Raw genomic sequence first — 21,310 nt, forward strand, 5'->3', positions numbered from 1 at the left:
ACCAGGAGAAGAAGCAGTCACTAGGGTGGGACAAATTGCTATCCACCTCATTGCTGCAAAAGCTCAAGTCGAGTAGTGTGTGAGTATACCTATGATTCTTTCGTTTTGCTACGCTCACGGAACGATTTGGTAATCATAAAGAGCTTTCTGTTGAAAAGTTGGCCACTGAGAATTGCTCATGTTTCCGCAGTCTCATTTGGTGATTAGGAGACAGCGTCTTTAGGAACGAACGTGACTGATTCCTTTTAGAAGTATATTCAATCCTGCGTGTTTGCAACTCCAGTTTTATTTTTTCGTCCACCAATTGTATGCACCGTAGCACTTCATATCGAACAAAATATATTTGGAGTTTATAGTAGTGGCCGCGTCGTGTGGTCAGAATACTTCACGAAAAACAAGCAGTCAGGCAGGCAAAGAACTTTATTATTATCTGGAGGCGGCACTCAACCACCCTTAGGGATCGACGCCGGTGGGCCACTCCCACTACGGGATGGAGAAGTTAAACTCCAAGGCTATATCGCGGGACCTCTGGATGGCTCTAAGCTGGTCTCTTTTGTCGTGGCTTGCGAGAAGAATGTTCCACTCCGCTTCCGAACAAGCAGACTTACTGCTCTCGCTCAACGCAGGGCATTGCCACAGCATGTGTGGGAAAGTACATTTGTGGTGACTTTAACTGTTTGTTAGGAATTATGGTATAAACGAAAAGAAAGTAGAGTGTGCCGTTGGCACAGTACCACCGATGTCTTTTATATTTGCCTTAGTTACATTATCTCCTGTTCTTTGTTAAGATAACATCAAGCACACCAGCCCTCAAACTTTTCTTCTTTCACTGAATTAGCTGAATGTTATACACGAAAGTAGAATGCACACAGAACCAAGAAAATATTTGCGTTTTTTACCACTGCAAGCGCTAATATCAATCAGAAGTAATGGCATACGTGGCTAAAATTGACGACGAACGATATATTCGCAACGCGTCTCTATGAAAACATAAGGAATGAATACTATCAAACTTTCTGATGCAGCTGGGATGCAAACTGCAGAATGTTACCCGGAATGTTTAAAACAGAAATAGGTCAGCTGTAATTTATTAGTGCTTTTTAAATACGAAATCGCTCCCCTAATTAACAATCATGTATATTTATTTTCCAAAACATTTTGGAAATTACTTTCACTGGGGCGAAGGCACCACCTTTTTGGTCGTTGAAATTGAGGAACTCTCTTAACCGCTTTCCACCATCAAACGTGTTTCAGGCAAAGACTACGTCCTTTAAACGCAAACATGCAGGCGGGTTTACCTTCAGCAAATAGCGCTTAAATGGTTACGTTTTAGACAAAACATTTTCATGAGTTAAGGGCGTTTTGATTAATTGAAACACCCATGGCCCATACCAGACTGTTCCTTATAACTGGTACTCGCTGATAAAAAGTCGTTGAATCTTTGGCGAGTCTACATTTAAAAAATACGGTTCTTTCCGGGCTATCTACAGGCAACGTTAGTCACACTACTACTCGAAAATATTATGCAATGAACTAGAAATACATTCAGGTACCTTTTACAGGTGTCCCACAAAACTTGAGCCAATAATTTGAAAAGGAAACGCACTTAGGATGTGAATCGAACCAAACGCATACAACTCACATCAGCCTGTAGGTGCTCAGGCTATATTTTATTTCTCCCCAAGCTAATTATTTTGCAATAATATATGCCTAATTTTAAAATATGGGCTGGAAACCCAATATATGAACAATGAGATGTAAAGTACTTTCAGAAACCACCTAATAAATTGTTTCTTGTACGATACGTCTTGCGCTGCTATTTTTTCACGTTGTAAAGAATGCCCGCTAAATGTGTAAACAAGTCGGGTGATGGACCGCGAGCGCACTAGTAAAGTGCTGCTATTGGCTTTCTTTACAACGTGGGAAAAATAACATCACAAGACGTATCGTACAGAAAACAATTTATACGGTGGTGTATAAAATTACTCTACATCTCAGTGTTTATATTTTTGGTTTCCTGTCCATAATTTAAAAGAAAACAAGTAATAAAGAATGATAATTATTTAGTTTGGGGAGAAATAAGAAAAATGATCTGTGCACCTACAAGCTAGTGTGAGTATTAAATGCCATTTTTTTTCTCAATCAATTTGATTGAGCATACGGAATCATGGAAATTTCACGTGACATGTTGATTTTAGCATTATGATGCAAACGCTCGGCAGTAAATGACGTAATGTATGGATAATGTGGCGATAGTGCAAAATCAGGCGATATAAAATTTTGTACAATTTTTCTTTCTCGCGTTGCTTCTTTATGGTTGATATGATAGTTAACATGTCAGATTTTGTTCACTTTTTACAGGAGATGAAATATAGTGTTTTTGGGGTTTTTTTGTATATGATGAGCCTTCTTGTTTTATGTAAGCAGTGATAAGATTTAAAACTCCACCCCTGTAACGGCCAAATCAGGCAAAAGTACCTGGCGAAAAAATACGGACATTAAACTAACAGGTGAGAAGCGCAGTGTTCTGCGCCGCGGTCTCAATTTCCTCAAAGTTCTTTTTTGTCACACTAGACGTAGCATTCCTATAAACCAACATTCCACGTGTAGACGGAATCGTGGCAGTCGCCAGGTCCTATGAAACAGCACCATTGGATAGACTCATCGACCGCAACACATTAGTAAAATTGCTCAGGCTTATTTTAGAGCTAAACAACTTTCAATTTGAAGGGCAACACTATTTCCAAAGTAGTGGCACATCAATGGGTACGCGGATTTGACCCAACTACGCTATTGTTTTTATGGGCCAGCTTCAATGTAAATTTTTGCAAAGCCACGCGCTGAATTAATTTTATTATAAACGTTGCATCGATGACATGTTTGTGTTTGGCCGCACGGTCAACAGGAATTGCTTTTCTTCATATCTGGCTTTGGTGATACCCGTATATATATCAATATCATTTTCTCACACCTATTCCTCAACTACGATTAGTTTTCTCTATGTCGGCATTTTGGTTGTGAATGATAAACTATCTACGGCCCTCGACAAGAAGCCAACACACCAGTACCAGTATTTGCACTTTCATACTAGTCATGGGAAACATCGCAAAACTATGGTCCCTTACAGTCTGACCTTACGCTTTAAAAAAGTCTGTGCAGAGCAACCTCAGTTTAAAAAAAAATTGAGAACACTGAAGGATGCTCTAGTCAGACAAAAAATATCCACCACATTTAATTTATGGTGCAATAAAACGTGCCACCCTGTATAATTGTAGGACGCTGTTGCGCGCTGCTAAGAACTAACTCTACTTTCTTACCGCACACAAAGGTAGTCCTCACCCTATCTGCGTCAGTTCAATGTGTTTCTGATGAGCTAAGGAAGCACTACAATTTTCTAATGCAAAGCGAACACCTCAGAACCGTTTTTGCAGAACCACCTAAAGCAGTGTATCGCAGGGCCAAAAATATTTGACACATATCATCATATCTCATTATCATCGTCGTCAAAAAAAGACCGTCCTGATACGATCGGTTGCCATCCCTGCAGAAAAGCGCGATGTAAAGTATCCGTGCATGCGCACAGCCCAACAGGTCACCAGCGCTGGTTACAACTTCCTAAAAATCGAGGGCAACCTCGAACATGACTCGAAGAGTCTCATATATGTGATAGAATGTGTGCTATGCGAAAAAATGTACACTGGGCATACAGAAGAGCCTTTTATATTGCAATTTAACCGTCATAAATATCATGCTAACAATTTGCCTCACCCGCCCATTTCTAGACACATGCACCTCCCTAACCACTCTTTTGAAGATCTACAAGGCACAATACTCGAATGTGGTTTTCGCACAAATCATGGCAGAGAAGCCCGTGAGCCATTTCTCAACTATAAGTTTGACACCATCGCGTCTGGTCTGAATGAAAACGTAGAAAAACTCATTTGCTTATCAATGGAACCTGTATCACCTATATTCATCTGTTATCTTCTTTGCTTAGCAAGTCACACTACATCGTCTATATCAGTTGTATACGTAGCAGCTATGTAACATATTTATTATAGCTCTTTCATGTTTTTTACATATTTGTTTGCTCTCGCACTTTGCTATTACCAGTCGTTCTACATGTCATGTTAAGCGTTTTATCCTTGATATATAAACCAGCTGCTCGCAACGTGCTCACTCGCTGAAATGATGTTTTTTACATGTGCATCAGGTTCACTTCAAAGCGAGTGACATGTATTTATATTTGTACATACAGTTCCTGTCATGTCAGTTTTCATATTTTATTCTCATTGATATACACATGTAAATTAACAGCACTCATGCCGTGCACCGTACTCTGATTGACGAAGGCCCGAACCACGGCCGAAACTAATATATATATATATATATATATATATATATATATATATATATATATATATATATATATATATATATATATATATATATATATATATATATATATATAGGCAGGTATGGTGGTTGAGTGGCCGTAGCGTTGCATATACTCCAGTAGATCCTCCGTGAGCGGTCACAACGTGGTTTATTTCGACGTTTCGGCCTAGAGTCTGGCCTTCATCAGGATTAAAGGTACAGTTTGTTGGTGCTCAGCTTTATACAATATCAGACAGATCAGAGGGAAAGGAAAGAGGAAAAAAGAAAGAAAAAAAGAAAAAAGAAGAAAAAGGAACAAAAGAGGAAAAAAGACTATACGGTGGACTCCCCTCGGGCGCCCCCCTTCCACTGTTCCTTCCACTTCCCCCTTCATCTCTCTCCCCTTTCTCCCCGTCACCTTTCTGACGATGTCAGTGGTCTGTGTATGCTTCCTTTCACTAACGCATTCTTCCCGACCAGGCCGCGCCTCCTGGCACTGGCGGTTCGGTGTGGGGCAAAAAAGAGCTTTTTTAGGAAGTTCTAAGCCTTTAACTACTCGGAGCCTTGTCAACATTTCGACGTAGAAAGAGGGGTACCGCGTATTGGGGCAGAGATTGGTAATCGGGCATTTTAGGAAGTTTTAAGCCTTTAACTACTCGGGGTCCCGTGAACATTTCGTCGTAGAAAGAAGGGTTCCGCGTATTGCGGCAGAGGCTGGTAGGCGGGCGCAATGCGACTTCCTTGCCCGCTTCTCGATTACGCGTGCAGTGGGGGCCTCCCGGCTGTGCACAGGGTTGCTGTTGGGCATGTCATGCATGGCACAATTGATTGGGTAGTAAAATAAAACAGAAACAGACGACAGCTGCACTTAGGAAGAGCAGTCACACTTGGAATTGTTTCTCGGAACTCGGGACTTCTTATGGAAAGGAAGAAGAAGGCAGCTGAAAGACGTCTTTAGTGTTCGACTGACACGCAGTTCTACGACCATAGTCACTTTGAGTGGTGGACACAGGTTGGTCCTTTAAATAAATACGTTTTATTATTACCCCGAGTCCTTCAACATCGCTAAATTTTTTATGGAGGTGCGGGGTGATGGATCGAAGCCCTACGAACGCAAGACAGCGTAGCCCCGACCACCAGTGAGTTGATTCTGTGGAGCTGACACCTGTGTATCAGAGGACCAGTTGCCATCTGCGAGGTGACTCACCAGGATTCAGTCCACTTCACTTCACGCTGAGGTGAAGTCAGTCAATGGACGCCACCCCCATAGGCCCGTTTACATTGACCCGACGAGGGCGCGTTGAGTCGAAATAAACAGGTTTTCTGGACTCGCCCTCTCCATGTATAAGAGGACGCGTCGGGGCTGAGAGTCGTCGCGGCGAGTCCCGTCGACCCGGAGACAGGGGGTAGGTTCACCGAACTCGCCGCGCTCAGAAAGGGCATGTATAACTGGTCGCGCTGAGTTGACCGCTCGTGACCTCTCCCGCCCGTCGCGATCTCCGCTTGCCCTGTCTCCATCACTCCGACGTTGCTCTTTCTCTGTCGGCCGGTACGCGCGCGCTAGGCACGATGACATCCTCGTGGACTCCACGCACCATGTGAACAGATGATGAAATAACGACGTTGCTAGCTTTAGTCAACGAAAAAAACTGAGTGATTTGCTCGATAGCAAGCATAACAGAACGAGGACATCGTTCTGTTATGCAGTAAATGCAGATCAATTTTACGTTTAAATCTTGCTTGACGCGTCCTACGAGAGCTTACTGGTTATCGTTCTCACGACCGGCTATTTTGCTCTGTCCGTAGCAGGAAATTGGCTTGTGCGCCAGAAATCTCAAATACGTGCACACGAACGCTTTAATAAAGTTTCTGGTCACCTCGCCATCAGAATACATTTGCGTAAATTCACAGAATTGTCTACTGATGCGCAGCATTCCAACTCCGCTTGCGTTTATTTTGCGTTCTTCACAGCCAGGTTCGACTATGAAAAGGCAAATACTTTCGGGTATTTTATTCTTTGTAAGTTTTGTATCGGGTTTTTTTGCAAGTGGTGTAAATTGACTTTATCACAAAAATTAAGTGCCTTTAACAATACATGTAATTTTCTTCAGAGGAAAAGCGTAGTCCAGGGTTGGTTTCGCTCTTTTTAATTCGTGTTTTATGAATCCCTGAATGGACTTAGGCATTTCGAACGTTTTTTCGGGTTTAGTGTTCGGATTTGGACGAGATGAGGGTCGTTCCACCCCAAATATTCAAGACAGTACGCTAGACCATCTACGATCACACTATAAAAAGTAATGGTTGGTCACTTTACTACACTATCAATGTTTGAAACCAATTTTCTAAAGAAAATTTTAATTTCTTTAATATGGTGGCAGTTAGGTTGTGACGAAATTTCGAAAAAGTGAAATATTATACGCAGCACGGTAAAACGATTCCAGTCGGTAAGAAAATAACCGCATTTCCTTGTTAAAACGCATCCACCACTAGTGTATGTTAATGTGCTTTGCGGGGAAGCAATGCAGTGTTCTTGATCAAAGTCAGAAATTTTTACAGCTTTTCAACTTTTCCAGAGACAACGCAGCTGCATAGCTTGCTTGCATTGTTGACGGTAAGTGGGGGAAAAACACGAGTCGCGAAGACAGTAGTTTGGAAGCGCTGGCACACGAACTTTGAAAAATTTGCAATATTGCTCATGTTCAGGCACTTATTGGTCTGTGTGGCGCTCCATATGAAAATATACCCTTTGGATCATTTCAAAGGGTGCAGAAACGATATTTATTTCTGTAAGTTTATTACGAATCTTTGTTTTACACGAGAAAATATTATTTATATTGAGCTGCCCCCAAGGCTGTCAATGGCGGATCGTAAGCGCACTTCACTGCACCGAGGGTTCTTCGGCAGCCTCCTAAATGCACCAAAGCCGGCTTGTTGATTCATGCTCCATTTTCCTGCGCTTACAGAACCACTGCTGCCATCGCGTTGTGCAGTGTTAGCCAAGACACCACCACAACCATAAAGTACAGCTGGTGCAAACTGAGAAAAAATACCAATACGGGAGCTGAGATTGCCATCGCGGTGGCGGAGCGACAACTGCGTAAACAACCGCAGCCCAGAGCGGCGAGAGCGCAGGCTTGGAGGAGCGGAAACCGGTACCGGAAGACGGGCTTTCGGCTCGCCTCGACGCAAAGCGTCGCTGCGATCACCGCTCACCTCAACTCGTCCGTGCGAGTTCATATAAACTCGGGCGCGTCGAGGTAAGCTGAACCCGCCGCTCAACTCAGCCCGCCCCCGTCGCGTCCATGTACACGGGGCTCATGACAAGCCAGGTAACACCGGCACAAGTGGTGATAAATAAGTCTCACCAGCCACCAGTATTTCATGGCGACTCGTATGAAGACGTAGAAGATTGGCTGAACCTCTTTGAGAGGGTGGCAAGTTTGAACGATTGGGATGAGAGAGAGAAGCACCGCCACGTATACTTTGCTTTAGAGGACTTTGCAAAGACTTGGTATGAGAACCATGAAACTTCCTTTACTACCTGGGATGAATTTTGGTGACAAGCTCTGGCTACTTATGCCAGCACAGATCGGAAAGAAAAGGCGCAAGCTGTGCTTGAAACCAGAAACCAACTCAGCAACAAAAGTGTCGCAATGTTTATCGAGGACATGATCCGCCTGTTCAACCACGCATATTCCATATGACTGAAGATACGAAGCTGCGTCACCTCATGCGTGGGGTGAAACAAGAGCTATTCGATATTCTCGTCTGCAACTCACCACAAACTGTTGCAGAGTTTCATGCGGAAGCAACAACCATCGAGTAAACGCTAGAAGAGCGGGCTCGACAGGACAATTGGGACATAAACTACGTAGCTGCCAACTTCGACGGGTGATGTGGCAGCACCATTGTAAGAGCTTATAAGGGCCAAAGTAGTGGTGCAACAGCTCCTCTGAGTGACCACGTGGGCGGACCAAGGTCAACACCCACAAAATGTGCCCTGGTTGGTACGTGTCGTCTTGACGGTGGAGGTTATAATGGCAGGCGTCGTTGTGTTACTGAAAGCGGACACACATTTTTTTTAAGCTGGCACGCTTCTTCATTGTGTCTAGCAAACTCAGCACCGTCACTGCCAACATTGAACAGTAGGGGCTAACAGCATGGTATCCAATGTTGTTACAGCTTCCCGGTAATCCAGCAGCCGCAAAGAAGTGAAGCCTGCAGTTTATTGCATGGCTCTTACATACGGCAATGTAACGTATGAAAGAAAGTCGTCCAAGTTTTGTGTGGTCGATGTGAACGTACATGAAAATAACATCAGCTAGCGTTCTTTAGTAGCTCTGTGAGCCCAGTTGGCTCTGGATGGTAGGCCGCGGCTCACCACTAAGCTGCATGATATTCTTCGTCGAACTGCTGTAAATGCGCTGGCCCTGTCAATTATCACCACTGTACGGCATCGTGGTAAAGTACGATATTATGTACAAAGAAGGTAGTACTATCGGTTGCTTTACCTTGATATATATACATCGAGGTACAGCAACCAATATCGCTCTCTCTCTCTTGAATATATATATATATATATATATATATATATATATATATATATATATATATATATATATATATATATAGGCAGGCATGGTGGTTGAGTGGCCGTAGCGTTGCATATAGTCTAGTAGATCCTCCGTGAGCGGTCACAACGTGGTTTATTTCGACGTTTCGGCCTAGAGTCTGGCCTTCATCAGGAATCAGTATTCCTGATGAAGGTCAGACTCTAGTAGGCGGAAACGTCGAAATAAACCACGTTGTGACCGCTCACGGAGGATCTACTAGACTATATATATATATATATATATATATATATATATGTGTGTGTGTGTGTGTGTGTGTGTGTTCATGTGACATATGATGGGATGGATATTTTGTCGAAGCAGAAAAGGAGGAAGTGCAGAGTAGAATAAACATGGCGTATGAGCCAGGCCACGTCTCCCATTCATTATAGCGTCACACGAGTCCACAGGATGAAGACCTGGCGGCCACTTCATCAACCGGCCACCATTTTCGAACGTCTCAGCAAGACGCAGTGACCGAATGTGGACCACAAAAGTACATCCCAACTCTACACCAAGACCAGCATCATGACAGCTCCATGAGACGACCTTGACATCCCCAAGTACACCGGATCAGCGGACGACGGACCCGTACAGGACTGGTTCAACCTTTTCGAGCTCCACGCTGCCGCTGTATCCTGGTCGTAACGGGAGATGATCATCAACTTCACTGACTAAATCTCAGGTGAGGCATTCAAATTCTACCTCACCCACATCTTCGAGAACGATGAGTCTTGGAAAAAGATCAAAGAAGTAATGATCACCTGTTTCAAAGAATACTAGGAAGACCATTCCATACTTCATCAGCGGAAGGCTTTTCAACTCACCCATCACAGTTACACGAAGTCTTCCCGCAGTAGGCCTATTTTCCAAACGAGACCTCAGAGAAAATATACCAGCATTTTACCATCATATGACTCTTCCGAAAAAACGTCACGCATTCAAACACCGACTGGTAACTTGCACGTCGCAACAGACAAGGTAAAGCCTCCGTATACCGAAAGGAATCTAGACCATTTCGCCAAAAGCCTAAACCTCAAGCCGGCTTTCCCAGGAGCAATGAAATCAGCATTTTCAACGTGTTCACTGCACCACAACACTTCACATTTCACTGCACCACCCGAATCCCTTGATGCTTCGTGTCACACACATGGCCCACACGGCTTCGGACGCGTGACGGCACTTACGCATGACGAGTTAGTAAATCCGCATGAAGCCAAACCAGACAACGAATGTTCACAGAAATCTCATTTGTTCAAAGTATTCAGTTCAGCAGTTCCAAAAAGACAGAAGCATTCACAATCAGCATCTTGTGAAGAAAAGTGTTCTGCAGAAGCGTCGAGTGTTCATCAATCACAAGGTCGAAGCAATGTAAATCCAGTATACAACCTCACTGCCTATAATGAAAACAAAACCGCAGGTGCGACTTCTGTTGACATAAGTACTCTTCAGGCAACCACCAACAATGAACTGTTTATAAATACAGGAGACGCAAGTACACCAAACCCACCACATTTTCTTGCGCCGGAAACGGTTGCATTGGTTGGCGTCGTAGAAGCCTGAGGAGGACTCGCTAAGACTTTTGGCGCACCACAATCAATGTCACACCACAAGCAAGTTGACAAAACCAAGAAACAACAACATCAACGTATACTTCAACCATGTCAACGACGAAACAAAACTTCATCGAGTGCACTCTTAAGGCTTAAAGAACATTGCAAAAAGGCCCATCGTCGTAAATACATTCTCCACCAAAGGCCTGTGCCACGATGAAGAATTCGATGCCTACGATATCCGAACTGTCGATTCTGCAAGGTGTTCGAACATCGTTTGTTCTTCACAAGAATGCCGGCTGCGAGTTCCGCGATCTCCACGTCCAAAGCATTCTTGTGTTATCCAGGACGCAACCATCAGCCTCGCCCGCCAGATCTCTTATTGATATCACCGGACTGCCACACTCTCCCCTCAAGTCTTAGCGACGAAGAAGATAACACGTGCATTTTAAAATTTGTGAAAATACCTCTTTATTTTAACATTGGTGACTTCCAAGGCACTCCTTGTTTACTTTTTCTTGTTTGTAAGTTGTAACTCATGCCTTCTTTTGGGGGGAGGGGGAATCATGTGACATATGATGGGATGGATATTTTGTAGAGGCAGAGAAGGAGGAAGTGCAGAGTAGAATAAACATGGCGTATGAGCCAGTTCAGGTCTCCCATTCATCGTAGCGTCATATATATATATATATATATATATATATATATATCTAATAAGGGAAAGAAGTGTATACCTAAGGGCTCGTTTTTCCGTGTTTTTAACACAATAATAATGAGATATAACAGACAGTAATGCCAAGGAATGTACAGGGGAAGTTATTAACATTAATGGAATGTAAATAAGAAGAAAGAAAAGTGGATGAAAAAATTACCAACTGTAAGCAGGAATCGAACCTACACCAAACTAATATATCTATATATATCTATATATATATATATATATATATATATATATATATATATATATATATATATATATATATATATATATATATATATATATATATATATATATATATATATATATATATATATATATATATATATATATGTGTGTGTGTGTGTGTGTGTGTGTATGTGTGTGTATGTGTGTGTGTGTGTGTGTGTGTGTGTGTGTGTGGTTGATGGGGGGGAAAGCGGTACGACACTGTGGCTCAGGTGAGAAACATATCCCAGAGTAGATGCATACGCAAGAGCACAACGAACAATATCAAATAAATTATATACTTCTTTCAAATAAATTATACCTTTGAGCATTTGCTGAACCTCAAAAGCTCAGAAGCATCATTTATTCGAAAGTTATCATCAGCTGTTCATTTACGAATAATTTGCATCTAGCGCACATAAAATATTTAAACGCTTAGCAATCAGCAATCCACACGCCCTTTCGTCAATCATACAAGTGTGGATTGCTTCAGCTGCTTTTTTCAAGTGGCTCATTTCTAACAATGTAACACGCAAAGCATAATGCAGAAAATCAGGCTTACCCAATAAGTACCAGGACAAGATCTGCATTATTATTAAGTTTATGCTTATTTGAGTACGTAGCAGCATTGGCTTGCGTCATTCTGCAGTGGAGCTCAGTTCCACGTTTTGGCCTCCTGTACGGCTCATCGCTCTGCAAGTGTTCATCGTTAGATATCAACTTCACCTTTATAGTCGTACTGAGTGCTGACTTACCGGTTTCGTAGAACGCAAGCCCGTGATTATGACTGAGCCAGGACGTGGAAGCTGAACAAGTATTGCATTTAGCTGGTGGAAGCAAAAAGTTTGTGTAATCAGTATCAGACTACCCTACATTTCCCCTCAAGAATGAAAAAAAGACAAGAACAAAGTCCCCGTTTTAAATTCCGTCGAGAGGAGCGTAATGTGATCCAATGTCATGCCGTCGGTGTGTCTAGGGATTAATATTGTTCACACGAAAGAGTCTTAGGCCCCGAGCCACCACTGCTCCACTAGCGTGTTTCAGTTATAAAAATTACATAGGATTATATATATATATATATATATTTATTTATTTATTTAATTATATATTTATTTATTTCTTTATTTACAGTACCTTACAGAGCCCTCGAGGGACATTGTGTAAGGGGGGCGGTACAGATAATATGTTAGAAAAATATATATACATAATATCTACAGACATAGGCAAATAATGAATATAATAGAAAATGCAGTTCAACTTATAAACATGTAAGCAAAATACATACTAGAAAAGTGAGTTACAGTGTGTGAAGGTGAAATACAAAAAAAGAACTATTATGACAGTAACTACAACCTAGTAATAGTGCAGAAACATCGGCAACAGTCCTATAAACACTGATGATTACGAAGATGCGTCAGAGCAGTTTTTTGTGCATAAGTATTTTTTAAGAGTATGATAGAATTTTGTGTGGACTTGTTCTGACGCAAGATCATCTGGCAAATCATTCCACAAACGAATAGCTCGTGGAAGAGCCGACTGGTTGAAAGCGTTAGTATTGCCGTACATGCGTGATAAGCTAAAGGTGTTATGTAGTCTGGTCGAAGTTCGATGTGCCAGATTAAGGTGAACAGATGGCATGATGCTGGTGTGGATGAGTTTGTGAAATAGTGATAAAAGTGAGATGTCGCGGTGAATTTTGAGTGGCTCGAGTGCAAGGCTATGTTTAATCTGTGTTACGCTGGACGGGTAGCTGTGGTTACGCGCTATGAATCGACTAGCTCTGTTCTGTATACATTCTAACTTATCTATGAGGTATTGTCGATATGGTGACCAAATGGGGGATGCGAACTCCCGTTGAGGACGGATTAGAGCAAGATAAGCCAGTTTGCGCACATCGGAGGGACAACTGTAGAGATTTCCGCAGAGAAAACCTAATGATCTTGATGTGTTGGCACAGGTAGAAGTGATATGTGTGGACCACGGAAGTGTAGAAGTTAAGTTTATGCCTAGGTATTTGTAATGATCAATGCGTTCTACAATGCTATTATCAATTATGTATTGGCTATTAAAGTTATCAGGTTTGCGACTAAAGGTGATTAGTTTGCTATTGGAAACATTAAGTGTCATCTGCCATGTTTTGCACCACTCAATTATATGCTCGAGGCCTTTTTGAAGAGTTAGATGATCGCTATTTTGCGGATGGGACGATATATAATGCTGTCATCGGCAAATATACGCATACAGGAGGATAAGTTGTCAGGCAGGTCGTTAATGTAGATGAGGAAAAGTAAGGGACCAAGAACACTGCCCTGTGGTACACCAGAGGAAACGTAACAGAGTGATGAAGAGTGTTTGTTGGCGATAGTGAATTGTTGGCGGTTAGTTAGGAAGTTTCTAAGCCATGTTAGCGTGAGTGAATCAAGTTTTAGTGATGACAGTTTTAATATCAAGCGATAATGAGCAACACGATCAAATGCCTTTGCAAAATTAAGAAATAAACAATCTGTCTGTAGATTACTGTTCATGTTAAAATGTAGGTAGGTGGTGAACTCAAAGAGTTGAGTCTCGCAAGAACGACCCTTTCGGAATTCGTGCTGGTTTGAGAAAAAGAAATTGTTAGATTCTAGATGCGCATAAATGTTAGAAGCTATGATAAGCTCAAGCACCTTGCAACATATGCACGTCAAGAAAATGGGGCGATAATTTCCAGGTGAACATTTAGTACCACTTTTATGAACTGGCACTACCTTCGCAATCTTCCAGTCAGAAGGCAACATTCCTTTAGCGAGCGACTGCCGAAAAATGTGAAACAGGATATTGCCAGACACATAAACAGTCTTCTTTAATATTTTTGAATTGATATCGTCGATAGCAGAAGATGATGACATTTTCAGATTTTCAATAATTTTAACTATGCCATCAATTGTGATATCGATAGGTGACATGAATGAGTAATCGCGTTCAACAATTTCTGGAAGATGAGCATGCTCACTAGTAAACACGGATGAAAAGAATGAATTAAGGACACGAGGACAATCAGTGTCGGCAAAAGGAGTGTTATTTGCATCTTGTAATGAAACGAAGTTATCGTCCCGATCAGGACTTATTACTTTCCAGAATTTTTTCGGATTAGATTTTAGGAGTGAAGGCAAATCCTGGGAATAGTATTTATTTTTCGCAGTTGTAATTTTGTGGCAATATTTCTTTAGGCATTACTCGTATCTATCCCAAGACGTGTGTGAACGCGAATTTTTCGCAGACCGATAAAGCGGCTTTTTTTTGTTTCTAGGTCTGCGCAAAGACTTGGTAAACCATGGATTAGTTTTATCATTCGTAATCTTTATCAACGGCACGTGTTTTTCTAGTAGGGCTGAAGTCACATTCTTGAAAAGAACCCAGTTTTTCTCAACTGAGCGATTGTAAAAGGAAGGCAGCAGCACATTGTCAAGGAAAGACTCAAGTTTCCTGTCAATGGCATCGTAATCGGCTTTATTATAACCTCTAATTTTCTTTGATTCGGTTCCTGCAAAAGGTGGCAAGATAGAAAGATCAACTTGCAGCAGTTTGTGGTCACTAAAGCCATTCAAATATTTTATGTGGTCTATAGTTTCAGGTGCAGTTGTAAGAACAAGATCAAGTGTATTTGAACCGCGAGTTGAGTGAGTGACAACCTGAACCAAAGAAAGTCTAAAATTAAGTCAATGAAGTCAGTTGAGTACTTACAAGAAGATGACAGCTGCTCCCAGTCAATATATATATATATATATATATATATATATATATATATATATATATATATATATATATATTAAAATAGAGGTGTTGTACGTCGAGAAAGGTTCAGACGTAGCTGGGCAAAATGTGCTTTATCAGGCAGGTCTGGCTAATGGCGAGCGGCGTGCGCGAGCTACTACTACAGCCACTGATCATCATCGTCTTCTTCATTGCCAGCAGAGCGTTCGTTATTCAGATTCATTACAATTACTCCCCGCGAAATAAGGAGCCATCCTGGCGACCTATGGACAAGTAAACATGGGAGGGTCATAGCAGGGCTTAAGTCTCGATACGTGGACAATTCCTTGGTCTTGGGTTGTGAATGATCTTGCCAGTTGGCGGCATTCTTCAGCGTATGTAGCGGCTTGAGACAAAGTCGTGGACTCTGAGGAGTCAGGTTTGTACGAAAGAATGGTGTCCATAGTGCAAGAAGGTTCGCGTCTGTAAAGGAGGAAAAAAGGAGAGAACCCAGTTGTGCTTTGAATGGCGGTATTATAGGCGAACGTGATAAACGGGAGCACTCTGTCCCTATTGGAGTGGTCTGACGAGATATACATAGACAGCATGTCACCAAGGGTGCGGTTGAAGCACTCTGTCATTCCATTGATCTGGGGATGATAGGCGCTTGTAGTGCGGTGACTGACGTGGCACTCACGCAGCAATGCTGTGATGAAGTCTGACAAGAATACGCGACCACGATCGCTCAGTAACTCCCTATGTGCTCCATGACGTAATACGATGTTGTGAAGAACGAAAGTCGCAACGTCTTTTGCTGTAGACGAGAAAATGGATGAAGTTTCGGCATACCGCGTGAGATGGTCGACGGCAACTATGATCCAGCGGTTACCGTCAGCAGTGTTGGGAAGGGGACCATAGATATTGATGCTGACGCGGACGAATGGTCGGGATGGGCATGCTAAGGGTAGCAAGGTACCGCTGGCGCGATAAGGGGGAGTTTTTCGTCTCTAGCACGTCGAGCAGGCCCGAACGTATTGTCGTATAAAACGGTACATACCACGCCAGTAATATCGGAGATGTATTCGAGAATAAGTCTTCAGGAAACCTGCGTGGCCACAATGGGGGTCGTCATGAAACGTGGAACAAATTTCGGATCGCAGATGACGGGGAATCACGAGTAGCCACTGACGTCCACCGGGTGCGTAGTTGCGTCGGTACAGCACGTCGTCGCGAGTGGCGAAGTGCTCGACTTGCCGACGCAACGTGCAAGAAGGGGGGGAAGCCATCCCCCCAGCCAGGATGTCTAGAATTGAAGCAACCCAAGGGTCCTTGCGTTGCTCAGATGGCATGTCGGCGATGGTGACGGCAGTGGCATCACAGGTTAGACTTTCGCAGCAGTCCGGGTCAGGGGGTAGGGGCGAAAGGGATAGGGCATCTGCGTCCGAATGTTTCCGGCCGAAGCGATAGACCACGTGAATATTATATTCTTGGAGGCGTAATGCCCATCGGGCGAGGCGACCGCTTGGATCCTTCAGTGACGCCAACCAGCAGAGGGCGTGGTGGTCAGTCACGACGTCAAAAGGGCGCCCGTACACGTAAGGTCGAAATTTCTCTATCGCCCAAATAATGGCGAGGCATTTCTTTTCAGTGACGGAATAGTTGCTTTCGGCTTTGCTAAGAGTTCGGCTTGCGTAGGCAACCACGTACTCTTGGAAGTCGTCTTTCTTCTGTGCAAGACTAGCGCCTAGCCCGACACCACTAGCGTCGGTGTGTATCTCTGTGGGTGCCGATGGGTCGTAGTGTCGCAGAATAGGCGGCGACGTGAGGAGGCGGCGCAGTTCATTGAAAGAATTGTCACAGGTGGCAGATAAGCTGAATGGTCTCTAGAGCCGGCGAGTAGCTTGATCAAAGGAGCAATGATCGTCGCGAAATTGCGGACGAAGCGCCGGAAGTAAGAGCAAAGGCCTATGAAGCTTCGGAGCTCTTTCATAATGGTCGGTTTGGGAAACGCTGAAACGGCTGTACGTTTGGCAGGGTCAGGAAGAATGCCGTCGTGTGAAACCACGTGGCCAAGTACCGTAAGCTTTCGAGCGGCGAAATGGCACTTCTTCAGATTCAGTTGCAGCCCCGCGGCAGAAATATACGCGAGGACTATCTCGAGGCGGGTTAAACAGGTTGCGAAATCAGTTGAAAAGACGACAATATCATCTGAATAACAAAGGCAAACGTTCCATTTGAGGCCTCGAAGGATAGAGTCCATCATCCGCTTGAAAGTAGCTGGCGCGTTGCAGAGGCCGAAGGGCATGCTGTGAATTCGTAAAGCCCGTCGGGCGTGATGAAAGCAGTTTTTTCACGATCGGCCTCTGCCATGGGTACCTGCCAGTATCCAGAGCACAGATCTAAAGAAGAGAAAAATTCGGCTCCCTGTAGGCAGTCCAAGGCATCGCCAATGCGTGGCAGCGGGTAGACATCCTTGCGCGTGATTCGGTTGAGACGCCGGTAGTCCACGCAAAACCTGATGGATCCGTCCTTCTTCTTCACCAACACAACTGGAGAGGCCCAGGGACTGCTTGACGGTTCGATTATGCCACGTGTCAGCATGTCGTCAACCTGTTCATTGATGGCACAGCGTTCGGTAGTTGACACACGATATGGACGCTGCCGTAATGGCGTCTCTTGACCGGTATCTATACGGTGAACAACAGATGATGCTCGACCTAAGGAAGGCTGATTGTGGTCAAATGGGGCTCGAAAACGCTGTAGGAGCTTGATCAGCTGTTCCTGCTGCCCAGGCGTGAGGTTGCAATCAATGGACTTGCGGAATACATCCATAGGTTCATTAGCGTCAGTTGCAGGTGTAATGGCACAAGTCGGTAAAAATGGCTTGTCTGGATAGATCGGGTCTTCGAAAGTACAATTTAAGGTCTCCAGGCTTCCCAGACACTCGCCGCGTAGCAGGATGTACGGACAAGCAGAAACGTTGCACGCATAAAGTACCGCCGAACGATTGGAAAAGTTGATGACGGCAAACGGGAGGACGATGGTTCGGTGTTGCACACTAGCTATAGTTGGTTGGAACAGGAGCGTCGAGTTAGTGGCAGCAGGAGAAAACACAGGCACTAGGACGGCGGACAGCGGCGTGATGCAGACGTCAGCTGCTGCAAACACTTTCGAGGGACTGTGGTGGTCGATATCAAGGCACGGATTCGTCAACGTGAGTTCAGCACGAGCGCAGTCGACGAGGGCCTGATGGGTAGAAAGGAAATCCCATCCTAGTATGACGTCATAAGATGAACGTGGGAGAACAACAAAGTTGACGGCGTACCAAACATCTTGAATAAGAACGCGTGCTGTGCACTGAGCTGTTGGTGCGATGAAATGGGAGGTGCCTGTACGCAGAGCAAGATTCGTAAGCGGAGTTGTAACTTTTCTCAAATCGCGACACAATTTTTCACTAATTACAGAACCGACGGCGCCTGTGTCAACAAGTGCACGTACAGCAACACCTTCTACTAGCACATCAATTTCGTTGGTCGGACAAAGTGGAGGTCTTAGAAAGTTCGACGACGACGCAGTTCTTGCCTCCGGAACTGCGGCTGTCAGTTTTCCTCTCGAGCGGGGCTCGTACGCCGAAGCATCAGGGAGACAGATCAGTGACGGGGTGGTAATGACCGGCGAGAATCGACAAGGCGTCATGGGGACAATGAGTCGGTGATAGGAGAAGATGGTCGCTGGGGATTCTGGGCAGCCTGGTAATTTGCAGAATTCTCATGGTCTGGAAGCTGGATGTTGCGACGGCGACAGTAGCGTGCTATATGTCCCACAAAACCGCATGCGAAACAGATGGGTCGATTATCCAAGGTGCGCCATGGGTTAACGATAGAAGGTGCAGGGGGTGAAACGGGATGGGGTGCCGTGTATGTAGGCAGCGTCGTAGGGTAGGAGGACCCGGTGCCCCGGTATGCGCCAGAGACAGGTGGGGCTGGGGGTCTAGCAACGACGGCAGCGTAGGTCAGCGGCGTAGGGACAGATGGCGATGGAGGCAGTGCCTGCGTGACGTGTGTCTCAATGACCTGGCGTAGACGTGGGTCTAACGAGGTCACTGGCGCGGATGCTTCGGCCACAAGATAAAGCTGATGCGCAACTTCTTCACGAATGAATTATTTGATGTGGGGCAGTAAGACGGTGTGATCAGCAGCGACGTCGTGCACGAGGGCGGAAACTTCAGCCGTATCTTCAGCGGCCCTGCGCGTCGAGACACGCTGCTTACGCAACTCGTCGTACTCCTGACAGAGCTGGACAACATCGGTGACGGTCTGTGGATTCCTAGTGACGAGCTTCTGGAAGAAATCGTCGTCAACTCCTTTGATGATGTGCTTTATTTTGTTGCGTTCGGTCTGAGATTCATCGACGCGCTTGCAAAGAGACAAGATATCTTCAATGTACATTGTAAAGGTCCCGTCCCTGCGCTGGACTCGACTACGGAGACGTTGTTCCGCGCGAAGCCAGCGCACGGCGGGACGACCGAAGACCGCGGCGATGGTAGTCTTGAAGGTGGACCAGTTGGTGATTTCGCCTTCGTGGTTCTTGAACCAGAGGCTGGCCACATCAGCGAGGTAAAAGCGCACGTTTGTGAGCTGGTCGTAGGCGTTCCACTTGTTGGAAGCGCTTACGATTTCGTACTCCACGAGCCAGTCCTCGACGTCTTGTTCGTCGTTGCCGCGAAAAATTGGTGGGTCGTGTTGCCGAGGTACGCCAGTACAGTAGACTGTCGTTGGTAAGGCAGCTTGAGAAGGGCCAGGAGCAGTCATGGTGAATGGTGAAGGTAGCGCTCGATTGTGAAGTTCCAGGTTCATGGGAACCCCGGCTCCTCCACCACTTAAAATAGAGGTGTTGTACGTCGAGAAAGGTTCAGACGCAGCTGGGCAAAATGTGCTTTATCAGGCAGGTCTGGCCGATGGCGAGCGGCGTGCGCGAGCTACTACTACAGCCACTGATCATCATCGTCTTCTTCATTACTAGCAGAGCGTCCGTTATTTAGATTCATTACAATATATATATATATATATATATATATATATATATATATATATATATATACGTAGATTATAAAGAGTCTGGCTTCGGTTGCCATAGAATGAAGTAAAAATAAGTATACGCCTCTAAAAAATTGTTTATTTGTGACGTTTCTATCGGAGGTCGAAAGGCCTGATGAAGATCAGTCTCCGATCGAAACGTCACCAAAAACAGTTTTTTAGAGGTGTATACTTATTTCAGGTTGCGGGATCAAATCCCGGCTGCGAAGGCTGCATTTTTTTAATTTACACTCGTACCCACAGCACCATTTATGCATTACAGTAGGTAGGGGGAGGGTTACACAGATAATTTATAAATCATACATTTCAAGAACATTGGTAAGGAGAAATAGCGGCATACATGGTTGTCAATACACATGAATTTCATAAAGATCAGCTAAGCCAGACGAAGAGAGAAAACAAAAAATGAAATTTATACTGTACAAACATGTAAAATACTAAAACGATGTGATAAGAACTAAACGCTGCATAAAATTCAACTGCAGCTGAAGACAGAATGAGATATCAAAGAGCGGCCGCAAAAGCTTCGTTTACTATTATGCTGACCTTATCAGCAGGTAGATGATTCCATTCAGAAAGAGTTTTGGGGAAAAAGTGCTTTTAAAAAGCTTAGTCCTGCATCTATATTCTCTAACCTTGAGATCATGATCTGCTCGTCTTGATAGATAATGGGGCTGAAGAATATACTGATTATGGTCTATTCCAATGTGGCCATGACATATATTGTGAAAAAGCTTCAAGCGCAAAATTTGCCTTGTTTTTTCTAGAAGCTCCCATTTTAATGTTTCATTTGTAGCATTAATGCTAAGGTTTCTCTCATAGCTACCGATAACGTATCTTGCAGCCATGTTCTGCACTCGCTCAAGCTTGTCGCAATCGGCATTTGTGGGAGGATCCCACACAGTGAACCCATACTATAATATTGGTCTGACGTAGCTTTTGTAGAGAAGATCGCGGGCCTGCTGAGGAAACAGCTGTGATCCGATGGAGGTGGAAATGTTGTAGGCCCGGGTGCTC

The 21,310-nt window shown here is 44.2% G+C and overlaps 1 protein-coding gene and 1 long non-coding RNA gene across 2 annotated transcripts in view; one reads left to right on the top strand and one right to left on the bottom strand.

Annotated features, from left to right (window-relative positions):
• The window catches only part of LOC142768449 (uncharacterized), a 136,909-nt gene that overhangs the window by 87,440 nt on the left and 28,159 nt on the right, over positions 1 to 21,310 (top strand). The gene's annotated exons all lie outside the window — the stretch shown is intronic.
• Positions 1 to 21,310, bottom strand: part of LOC142768448 (venom metalloproteinase antarease-like TpachMP_B) — a 103,509-nt gene that overhangs the window by 44,954 nt on the left and 37,245 nt on the right. Inside the window, exons 3-4 of the mRNA XM_075870423.1 lie at positions 12,221 to 12,292; positions 12,028 to 12,158 (exon numbers count right to left, since the gene is read on the bottom strand). Coding sequence (XP_075726538.1) covers positions 12,028 to 12,158; positions 12,221 to 12,292 — 203 coding nt within the window. The remainder of the gene's footprint in view (positions 1 to 12,027; positions 12,159 to 12,220; positions 12,293 to 21,310) is intronic.

This window comes from Rhipicephalus microplus, chromosome 8 (genome assembly GCF_043290135.1).
Source record: "Rhipicephalus microplus isolate Deutch F79 chromosome 8, USDA_Rmic, whole genome shotgun sequence".
In the NCBI taxonomy this organism is placed as follows: Eukaryota; Metazoa; Arthropoda; class Arachnida; order Ixodida; family Ixodidae; genus Rhipicephalus; species Rhipicephalus microplus.